This window comes from Gambusia affinis, linkage group LG14, assembly GCF_019740435.1.
Source record: "Gambusia affinis linkage group LG14, SWU_Gaff_1.0, whole genome shotgun sequence".
NCBI classification, from domain to species: Eukaryota; Metazoa; Chordata; class Actinopteri; order Cyprinodontiformes; family Poeciliidae; genus Gambusia; species Gambusia affinis.
Genome location: NC_057881.1, coordinates 18,002,260 through 18,013,834, shown reverse-complemented (window position 1 = coordinate 18,013,834; position 11,575 = coordinate 18,002,260). Strand labels below are relative to the sequence as shown.

At 42.4% G+C, this 11,575-nt stretch overlaps 1 protein-coding gene across 1 annotated transcript in view; it reads right to left on the bottom strand.

Moving 5' to 3' along the window:
• Nucleotides 1-275: 275 nt before the first annotated feature.
• LOC122843244 (inactive phospholipase C-like protein 2) overlaps nucleotides 276-11,575 on the bottom strand; it is a 36,403-nt gene continuing 25,103 nt past the window's right edge. Inside the window, exons 7-12 of the mRNA XM_044137857.1 lie at nucleotides 11,254-11,503; nucleotides 10,650-10,936; nucleotides 8,888-9,091; nucleotides 6,507-6,582; nucleotides 1,573-1,682; nucleotides 276-1,431 (exon numbers count right to left, since the gene is read on the bottom strand). Coding sequence (XP_043993792.1) covers nucleotides 1,270-1,431; nucleotides 1,573-1,682; nucleotides 6,507-6,582; nucleotides 8,888-9,091; nucleotides 10,650-10,936; nucleotides 11,254-11,503 — 1,089 coding nt within the window. The 3' untranslated portion in view covers nucleotides 276-1,269. The remainder of the gene's footprint in view (nucleotides 1,432-1,572; nucleotides 1,683-6,506; nucleotides 6,583-8,887; nucleotides 9,092-10,649; nucleotides 10,937-11,253; nucleotides 11,504-11,575) is intronic.

Below are 11,575 nucleotides of genomic sequence, written 5' to 3'. Positions count from 1 at the left end.
CTTGGGGGGAAAAATGAAGAAAGGTTGCGGTGAGACATGCTGAAACGCCACCGTTCAGCTTGTTGATGTCGACTCCGTTGTCCTCCAGTGAATTCTTCAAGCGATAAACGAGCTCCGTTAAGCTTCCTAACAGCACATATGCAGAGGGCCATATGTCTGCCTCCCATACCCTGCAGATGAGCGTCCCCAGCTGTCTTCTCAGCTCCACACACAACTTATGATAAATGAATGTATATTAGATATATAAAATAGAGTAAAACACACACAAACATTGGTCACTTTGAGAAAAAAAAAAAGTGTTTATTTCCATCCTGACCGTTTCCGGTCGAGTTTCATCTACTGCCACAACACCAATACACAACTGGAATGTTTTTTTTTTTGTGTGTGTTCAGCATCAATAACTTATGCAAAATATTCTTCACAGCAAAAAGGATAGAATCAAATATTAAAATACTGTACAATGTTTTGCACGCAAAGTAAGCGCTTTCGACAGCAACGGTTCCCTGGAGGCAGACATCAACACCTATGGAGTTGATCAGTATGGCAGGTACAGTAAGAAGGGTTTAAGTAGCTGATGGGACCTGGGGGATTCTGGGAAATAGAAAAATATAGAATACTGTTTGTAAGACAACATTCAAAACGGGAAGTCAAGGGGGGGGGAGGAAGGTGAGGTTTGGTGCAAAAACAATCTCATGGCAACTGAGTTTAGAGCAGCAATGAGGAAACCAAACGGCACTCGGTTTAAAAGACAAAAAAAAAAAAAAGAGAAGCTGAAGACACGAGGCTCCACTGGTCCGCACAACGATGGCTGAAGACTTCAAATATCTAAAGATTTACACACAGCGTAGGTTTTCTTTAACTTAAAGGGCAAAGCGTCCCGTTACCTGACCTGGTTTGTTTCTTAACCAACAAACTGATTGACCCACTTCACTGTTGGCATGTAAAAAACTGCCACACTTAAAACCTAGAAAAAGTTCACATGAGAGGGAGATCGTTAACATTTGGCAGATTTACAACAGTACAAACAGCAGAACCTTGGCTTCAAGTCTAACTACATTCATCTCTCCCCCGCTGCCGTTCTAGGATCTACTATTGGCAGCACATCACCGCGATTGTATATTCAAGATTTTTTTACTTTCATGAACACTTTTGTCGGTCTCGGATCTTAAATGCTGCGACGCTCCAGCTGGAGAACGAACTGGTGGCGTGCGAAAAGTTCATCGCAGCAAATGTGGCAGCAGTGTGGTCGCGTCGCCGAGGCGAGGCGTCTCATGCGCTCGTGTCGTCATCCGGACCCCGGCCCGTTTGGGAGCGAACGCGTCTCAGTCCTCCCCCCTCCTTGCTGAGGTTTCCGGTCAGAGCGGCGTCGTGCACCTGCTTCATGTTCTCCTCCACTTCGGCCTTGGCGTGTTTGAGCAGGTCGGCCTGGCCCTGAGGCAAAGAGGAGGAGAGATCGGAGGGATGTGAAACTTTGAAGCTGGAGGCAACAAGACGTCACAGTAAACTTCCTACATAACACTTTTTTATATATATTTTTTTTTGTCCTTTAAAGTGTGGGAAGGAGTGACTTACCTTCAGGATGGTGATGTTCCAGCTGAAGCTCTCCAGCGCTCGACTAACCTTGGAGCCTTTCAGCCCTTCCTTCATCGCCAGGCTCTGCAGCCTTTCATGAAACTCCATCGCTACAGAGGGAAACAAAAACAAAGGCAAACCTTATTACTTTTGAAATATTATTATGCCAACATGGCTAGTGGGCACAAAAAAGGTTCACATGTGTCCAAACATGATGGAATGACTGAGAATTTGTAGATCGTCACAATCTCAAAGTAAGTATTTGGGTCACTTTTAAAGAGCTCCCATTCTGAATAGAGCGTGTGAATCGGGGTCAAGGATGTGGAGTTCACAAAGTTCAACACAGCCAGACTTGGTTTTGACACTTTTCCTGCAACAGTGTTGCTTTATTTATTTGCTTCTTGAATACTAAAAGAACAACCAATCACCTGGAAATGAAGAATGCTCTTCCTAGCACACCATCGAAAAGACATGGTTACAAATATAAGGATCAGATGGACGTGAATTTCCCTTAAAATCTGAAAAGTGAAATTTCATTCAAAGAACTGATAAAGTGCCGTTGACAGTTTTGGTGCTTTGTTTAGTCCCCCTAGCTCTGTTTTCAACAGGCATTCAAGGAAGACAACCTATCCAAGGAAAGCTTCAGGAAAATTAACAGTAATGAGATTCTAGTCAGTCCCACGTCGTTTAAAGCAATGACTCGAGTTTTTTTTTTAAATAAAACTGAAACCCTTTGAAATGACTATAGCAGGTCGCTGTGCTGCATTCTAAGACTAGCTTAAACATGAACGGGAGCAGCAAGATTCCCACTTGCAGTACAGTCCACCCTGGTGCCATTTACCGCAATATATTTGGAGCTAAATGCAAGATTTACCCTCCGACTTTCCAGAAACAAACTTTAGATATTGCAGAAAGGAAGCACAGCCGTTTCCCTCAAAGTGATCTTTGTTGTGCTCAGTAGATGTGTGTGTGTGTGTGTGTGTGTGTGTGTACGGGCGGCACTTCGGCTTGTTTTGACTTGGCTGCAACGCCTTTGGCTTTGCTTTATGTGTAGGAATTTAAATTGAAGGATCACGCCCCAACCATCAACACCAACAGAATAAACAAACTTCTTTTTTTTCACCCCTATTTTATTAGTTGTGTGTTTAAGAGACAGCAACGACGAGACGAAGAAATTGTCTAGGCACTTTTTCCACTTTCCTCTCAAAGCACCTTGGTACATACAGCCAAAAAAAAAAAAACAAAAACAAAAAAACACATGGATGTTTAAACTTGCATGACGGAAGATTTCTTCAGCTGGAAAATTTTAAAAAAATGCCATCTTCGTAATTTAAATTCGCAGTTCAAAGGGCAAGTAAAAAAATAAATAAATAAATGGCCGCACCCTGTCTGAACTGATGAATGTGTTGTAGACTTAAAGGACTAAATGAACCACTTGCGAGTAAAAGCCTCCAGTAATTTTTCTTTGTCGGCAAAGCACTGAATATGACCCCATTGTGTCTGAACTTTAGAAATTTAACAGATTTCAACTGGTTGAAATGTAAGTACTTTAGGAGTCTTAAAATGTCTTAAAGCGTGTAAAACTGTTGTACCAACTTTATCCGATAAATTCTGGACAAGCTTAATTTTAATTACTGCAAGACGGCATGAAAACGTCTAGGAATAAATTTGCAAATCACAGTGAACTGGTGGCGCTCGTGCAACCACGGAAGCCATACAACTATGGTGTTGAATTGTTTTATTCAAAACAGCAAACGAGGATCAGCCTTTGATAAAGATGTGCGCACACAAAGATCTCTCCAAACCCCTTACCTGAAGGCAGAAGGAAAAACAAGTCAAAACCAGGGTGGCGTGAATACTTTGCAGACATCAGAGGCAGAACTATGAAGAGGTTTCACAACACTCAAGCAAAGACGAGCATGGAAATCTGAGCAAGGTATGATGAAATCTGCATTAAAAAAATAAAATAAAATAAAAAAACCCCGACAAGACACGATCTCAGAGTCCAGCCTGCAGCTACTCAGAGTGTGTGTGTGTGTGCACCAAGTTGTTTCCTTGTGTCTGGCTTCCTCTGGCCGCCCCGGGCCACTGTCCCGCTGTTACCATGGAAACCCAAAAGTGGGTTAACACGGGGCAAAGCGTCACAGTGAGCCATCAGCAGAACCTTGACGTTTAGCATGCTAAGTTGTGGGCCTCTTTCTCTCACACACGCAGAGAGAGGAGGGCAAACAGACTGAGGGCGAGTTCGATCCCTCACACCGGCACACACGCACACCCACACCCACACCACACACACCAGACCCTTCTCCACATTTTCACACCTACATAAGTTGCCTTAATAATAACCTTTACCACACAGTCGCTAGGTAACCCAAAGCAGTGTTGTTCCCTCTGCTGGCTTTCTTTCAGAGGGAAGAAAAAAAAAAAAGCATGCATACAATATCTTCAAGACAACACACAACAGCGGTTTTTTTTTGTGTTGTTTTTTTTATTGTTTGTTTTTCTTTTTGCATATGCAAACAAAAATAGTCCCGTCTGACCAGCAGGACACAGTAAGCTTCAGGGCCAGCACATCAGGATGTAACAAACATTGCATCACTTCCACTTCCTGCACATCTGAAGCGGAGGAAGAAATGATAAAAAAAAAAAAAAGATAAATTCTCAAATCCTGGTGTTTTTTTTTTTATTGTTTGTTACACTTCCTGTTGTGGCTCAGAGGACTATGCTGTACATCGCTCAGCCAGACTGGGAAAACAGCTGATCGCCCGAGGCAGAGAAAAGGTCGACGACAAACATAGCATGGCGTGAAGACCGTTAACAGATGAAGACGCCGTTTCTTGGAGACGCAGAGTTTAAAAACAGACTTTCCAGCCAATTAAGATCTGCTTTTTACTTTGCCTGCAGCAGTTTAATTTCTCACTTTGCTGCTCAGGAAACACACAACGCACGCTCAGGCTGCACCTTCGTGTTGTCGTTTCTTCTCGCTTGTTGTAGAACGATGCGAATGGTAACGAAAACAACACTATGCTCCCCATTGCTCTGATTGTCCGCAACGACCTTTTACGAGTTTCACAAACTTCTCAAACCCACCGGCACATCCCGATGATCTCTAATCTAATCTTTTACGATTCAACCTCGTCTGAAGCTGCAGCACATCTTTCCTCTCCTCCCCCCTTCCTCCGTTTCCTCTCTCTGCCCTGATGCGACTTCCAGACATCCGTCTCTGCCACCAACCATCCCATGCTTCCCTCCAAGTGACCCATATAGGCCTTCTTCCGGTGCGCGCCCTCCTTTCAGACCACAGAGTGGACCTCCGCCTTGGGGATCACCTGATCACCATCTTTGCCCTTAACACACAGGAAGAGCTTTGTTCAGAAGATCAGGCTCCGGGCTCCATAATCAGATGAACATACAAACAGTGGGCTGACCGCTCGCGGGTGGGAGGGGGAGGGCCGAGCAATCGCAAACTTAAATCTGTTTACATGTGACCGCAGACTGAAATAAAGGATTCATGCGGAGTTCAGGGTGGCCGTGTTGCCAAACAGGTGAAAGTGTTAAATGAGGGAAGCTGGCTCAACAAAAACCCGCGAGGAGGAAAGAGAGTCTCCAGATTGGTTAAAACAACATTAATCAGATCGTCTTTAGCGTTACGCAATGATCCAAGATGAACCCCAACTCTGCAGAAATGTTTCGCTTCGTGTTTATCAGGAGCTTTTTTTTTCTTCCTTCCCCCAAAACAAGCAACTGATTAACATTTCTGAGCATCAAATACACAAAATGTACGACATATCCCCCGAAAGAGGATCCGACTCTTCTATGATACAGCAAAAGTCTGGCTGTAAAGGGTCAGACGACCCAAACTGTCCCTTGTTGGAGTAAACAAAAGGCTCATGCCAGAAACCACAGACGGGCCGGATTTCAGTGACGGAGAAGCAACGATGATGCTAGTTTAAACCTTCTGCTTTTAAAACCATGCATATAAACCTAGTTACTACTAGGTTGCAAAAGTTGTCACCTACTAGTAACTTGCAAAATGATTCGTACCCCTTGAGGTTTTTCTCCCCCGTTTCATTGGGATTTTATGAAGCATGACAGTGCAGAATCGGGAGTTTAGAGGGAAAAGGATTTAAGGTTTTCACAAATAAAAATCTGAAAAGTGTGTGACATGCCTTTTATTTGGAGTCTGTTTTTGCCCGACTATCTCACCGATTAGTGAATATAGTCGACCATCGATGATTACAGTATCTCTAGTTACTCTAATTGGAGTAACCCAAACTCTAATTAGGTGGACAACATCTGTGAACTTCCAAGTTTTACTAAAATCTTACATTTGGACCCAAGCCTGAAACATCCGAAGTTAAATTACAAACAGGCAAACTCAATTTATCAATTAGGTAATCTGTAAGGGTAGATGGTTACCTGGGTTTTATTTAGGGAAATAAGAGTCTAAGAAGATGCATAAAAACACATCCCAGACTCTTATCTACGACTCTTAAAATAAAATTGCTTGTCTCCGTTTTAGAACATTTGCCGCCTGTCTTTCTCATCTCTCTCCTTCGATGCCCAATTTCTGTTTTTAAAAAAAAGGATCACAAATGCCTAAAAATATCTGAAAAAAAAAAAGAACAAATATGGGGGCTGGACATCAAAAAGCAGCATAAATGAGGTAAAAAAAAAAAAAAAAAAAAAAAATTTATAAAGTAAGGAGATCCACACAAAAATAAGTCAGAACCTAAAAAAAAAAAAATTTACGTACGGAAACATGATGGTAAAGTAACTTTGATCACAAGAGAATAAAATAAATTAAAGAAAAAGGAAAAGAAACAGATGAAGTACAAAGCATCACAGATGAAGCCTGCGTGGGAGCGCTCACAAGCACGAGCTGGTTATGAGTTTTCCCCTGGAGTTATGTCCATCATAAAACACCTACTCACCCATTGTCTGTATATGCAGGATTTTTTCATAGATTGCATCTGCAAACTCCATCACAGCTTTGCTTGCGTTGACCATCTGGGGGGACGGAAAACAGGAGAGGGACACTGTTAGACAACAGGGGCCCAGAAATCGCATCGGTATTTAACTAATAAATCCTACTGTCAGGTGGATTTGCAAAACTTGTATTGGGTGTGACACAACAGAGCCAGCTGGTGGACATACAATGCAAATGAAAAAGCAAGAATCATTTAAATGGTAGACATGTCAATATGTTCTGTAATACATTACTGCTCTGTATTGATTGGTTGGAAAAGTATCTAAAGAAAAGAGTTCAGACTCAACGTACGATTATATGAATGCCCATGACAGCAGCATACAAAGCTACACAAGGATGACATGCAGAGACTGTCTGAATAATGAGACACTTCCTCTCGGAAAGCCTTCTGGGACTCGACCCTGCTGTGGAGGGAAAAAAGCAGAACAAAAAAAAAAACGCTCTTTTCAAGAAAATAAGGGATTTACTACCGCGTGTCGCCGAAAAACCAGATCAAATTCCACGAGAAGTGCATAATCGGATTCTCATTTCCCGACTCTTCCTTTCTGCGTGTCAGGGACTCGGGCGAGGAATCCATTTAGCCAAATCGCATTCAAATCTATGCTAATGGTATTCAGCGGCTGGGCGAGCTTTTGCAGCTTCGCTCTGTTCGGCTGGAACGGAAGCTTTTGCTGGAGACACGGACTAACCCACTTGTATGTTCCAGCTGAGACCTGCGGTGCAGGGGCCTGCGGTCCCACAAGCTAGATGCACAGCGGTGATAAGCAGCTGTGGGCAATTTAAAGTGTCCCAGATTATGCACCCAAACCATAATCAAGAGCATTTCAACTTTGCAACTTGTTCTTGTCTGAGAACCTGTAACCCATCAGCTGTGCATCTTCACACCCGTATTTTACTTTCATCTTTATTAAAGTAAAATAAACAGAAAAACAAAAGCAAAATACATTTACAGGCAGCCTTGGCAAAAAGTGGCCTCTTGGGGTCACTCAACCTCCATAAGAACCATCAGATGCCTTTTACATACTAACTAGTTGTTTGGGAACTTGAAGCATGCCAGGAAAAAAACCCATTCTGTCCTACCACTGCAAACGTAAATATCGACAGCTTGCTAAAAGCTACAGGTAGGCCTGTCATGGTTCGTCTTGCTGGATGATAAATTGTCTCAGAAATGAATGCCATAAATGATGCCATCTTCAAGAGATCTATTGATGATAGCACAATAATGCAACTTTGTCCTCTCAAAATTCAATAAACTAATTTTGTAAAGAATACTTACGCTGGAACAGGAAGCCATCTTAAATATCCAAAATAAACAGCCAAAAAGCAATAAATAAAACTCGTATAAAAACCCCACACAACCAAAACCATGAAGAAAATGCACCTTGAAGTCTCAGTAAACAAAATTGCCCTTCAAAATTTCAGCTCATTTTTAATTCAGATTGCTAATTAATTTGTTGCGTACATGTTCAACTACAGGGACTTTATGAGAATCTTGCACCATCAATTACTCTCTGTTCCCACCAGGTGAAACGGTTGTTACACAACAAAACCAACAAATTCTCACCATGTTTCTCCCTCTCCAAACCATCTCCAGATACAATAAAGTTAACTTTCTTCTAGATTTTTCTGTGTCACATTAGGCTGATGATTTACCCAGTAAGTGTGAAGAACACTATGATTTCAAACAAACAATAATAATAATTAAAAAAATGGCTGGTTTCCTTATTAGAGCTGCATGAAACCCACTTATTACGGAGTGACTGGTGCAAGTTCAGCCAAAAGAAACTAGGGAGGAAGAATAAAGAGTGAAGAAAGACAAACTAACACCAAACATAAGCAAGGGTAAATAAATGCAGCCTTAAGCCTTTTTGAATACAAAGATTTATGCCTCCATCACTGCCGGTCTGTGAGACGGTAACGCTTTTGTTTTCTTTGTTTCCTTCAGTCTTTGTTTTTCCATCTGCAAAATTAACTCCTCATCTTCTGACGCCCCGGCGTGTATATTTAGACCCTATTCCATAAATCAAATCTGGTGAACGACTTTCGCCCCGTGGTCGGTGGAAGTCTGTGGTTTATTTGGGTGGAAAACACACGGAGGCTTCGGGTCAACATGAGGATGTTGCCGGCAAGCTGAAGACAAGCGGGGGTGTTGTCTGCAACACGACAATGAAAGCTGGCTTTGTACTTGGAAGCTGGCCGCCTCAAAAGGAAGCGTTTGATTGTCGGGTCAAAGAGTCAGAGGGAGGGAAGTGACTCTCATGCCATTTCTCATCCTTTGTTTTTTTTTTCTCTTGCACATTTTCCAAGTTAATTTCTTTCCCTCACCGTATCGTACGTAGAGACGACCCGGCGCAGGACATCCGGCAGGGGTCCCTGGGGCTCCAGTGTGGGGTAGTTGTCTCTCAGGTCGAACAGCAGTAACGGGGTCTCCTCTGGGCCCGACACTCTGGAGCCCAGGGCCAGCACACACTGCATGAGGTTGGCCACAGCCGACACCCCACACAGCTCCCTGAATACTGCAACGGAGTTCTGAGGAAAAAAAACAAAACAAACAAAAAACAAGGAAAACAACAACTGTTATTTAAATATTTAGCAAATATCACAAGTGTGTGTTCTGTTTTACACATTACACGTAAACATCTGGTTTCAGTTGTATTTTTGTAGGGAGGGAAGGCTTGACAGAAACTCATCATAATTTGTAGAAACAAATAAACCCGGGATAATTGTGAGATTTTTTTTTTCTCCTTCCCGTTACTGATTTGATTTATTTTCTCCACAAAGCACATCGTCTTTCCTTTCAGAAATCATTTACTCTCCTGCTGCAGCAGTGTTGTGAGGGTGCGAAAGAAACTGAACGGTGTGAATGCCGGCAATCTCGCATTAGCGACAGTTTAATTGGCATAATTAATACAAGCACTTACAGACCAAACTGACTGACCGACTCATGAAATACATTTTGAAAAGCAATATTGAATAATATTTCACACTGGAGTGAATATCGATTCTGCTGAATAATTACCAGACTGAACCGTATGCGTTTATGAATGTTTTAAAGTAATTAATGGTGGAGTAGAGATGAAGCTAAAGGCAAGATTAAAGAAACCGACTGGTTCACAGTAAAAAAAACAAACAAAAAAACGGTGGCTTCACTTTAAATAGTGCAAAACTAACAACTGGCCACTTTGACCTCCGTCGACTCTGACCGATGAAGGTCTGTAACACACTGGTTAATGTTTGCCACATTTCATGGCTGATTTAAGACAACGCTTACTCCAATTAGTTTGTAAGATTTACAGTCTTCAGAAAGAACATCTGAAAAACCTCAGGATCTGAAATCCGTGTCGGCCGTTAAAGGACTGACTGGTGTAAATCTTCTACAGGGACACAAGAGGCCATTACGTTCCACAGAATTTGGTTTTGGATTTTGTCGACAGCAATGCTGATGTTGCATAGTGTTTGAGTTGGCAAAAATCATGATTTAATTTTACTGCAAGATATGCCATTGTCAGACTCTACTCAAATGCAAGTGGTTAAAATTTGCATTCAAGAAGGTGAGCAGAAGTTGCTTGATTAGCTGAGTCACATGGACAGGCTAGCGACATGTTGACATCTTCCAAGTGAAGCAATTCCGGTCTTAAAGCCTCTTCCTGTAGTTTGTTCCACTTTCTTATTATTTTTTAAAATCCATTTATGACCAAGTTGTAAAATGATATTGACTTGCTTTGTTGAGTAGAAGTAAAGGCCAGAGTAAAAAGGGACAGATAGTTCACATTATCTACACGGCTTTCTGCACATAGATTTAGCTGAAAAGCTTCCACTCCTTGTTCCGTTCTACAGAACTGAAAGATGTGAGATGAATGAAGATTGATTTTGAAGATTTCCAAAATGGAACGTCTTTGGAATCCAGTTACACCAGTCTATAGTCAGATGACCTTTGTCCTCTGTTTTTTCTGTTAATGTGAAACATATCTTTAACACCATTGTATCAGAAATACCGCTCTACAGATAGCAAGCAGTTTGTACATTTGTCAAGATGTTTTATCTGAGCCTTAAACTGAAGCACATATTCCATGAAATGTTTCCTCACCTGCATGTTACCCCTCAGGTCTGCTGCTTCTCTCAGAAGAGGAGCGGCCATCTTGAAAACCTCGTCGACGGTCCGAACTCCTAAGTCCCTCAGAGCTGTGTACTCCCTCCCTTTTCGAGTCTTTCGTACAGAGAGGCCTCTTTTGTAAGGTTTTCCACCTCCTCTCCGGTTTGTGAGGGCCACATGTACAAACAACTTGGCGTGTGGAAGGTCCTCCCCCGTGAGGGACTGGAGGGGCACGTGTCGGTAGCCAGGTTGGAGGCACTCCAGTGGTATAGTGTACTGGCCTGCAGTGGTTGAGAACTACTTTAATTGCAGTGCAACAAAGCAAAAGCTGATCATTGCTAACCTGAATGTTTCTTTCTATTCACTTAACGTCTTGGACATATTGTGGTAGTGACAACTACACATTTCCCAAGGTACTGCACAGGAAACAGGTATTTCCACATCTGGCTGCATCATATCCTGTTTTATGTGCATTATAAAACCTTTTTGTACTTTAAGTTAAGAGATCCAATCTCTCACAAAAACCCCTCTTTGTATGTTTTATGGGTGTGAGCAATTAAGAGATTTCCTTGTCTCATAATAGACCCAACATACTGACCTATGAATTCATCCCCAATGAAGTCGTCGTCCAACACCACAAAACGAACCATGGCAAGCTCTGGCAAGTTGATCTGGAACTCGAAGCTCTCATCAAAGACGGGGTTGTCCCCGTTCTGTCTCACTGTCCTGGTGCGGCGCTCGCTGCAGTCAGCTGGGATGCCATGGATCTCCACATACACATATGGGTCTACAACGTCCCCTTTGGCCCCAGAACCTTTTGGTTTGGGCAGATTCTGGCCACTGATCACCTGTAAGAAAAATACACATTACTTAAAGAGCATTCGTTTTTAGTGCCCACACGATAGCAGCACATACACAGC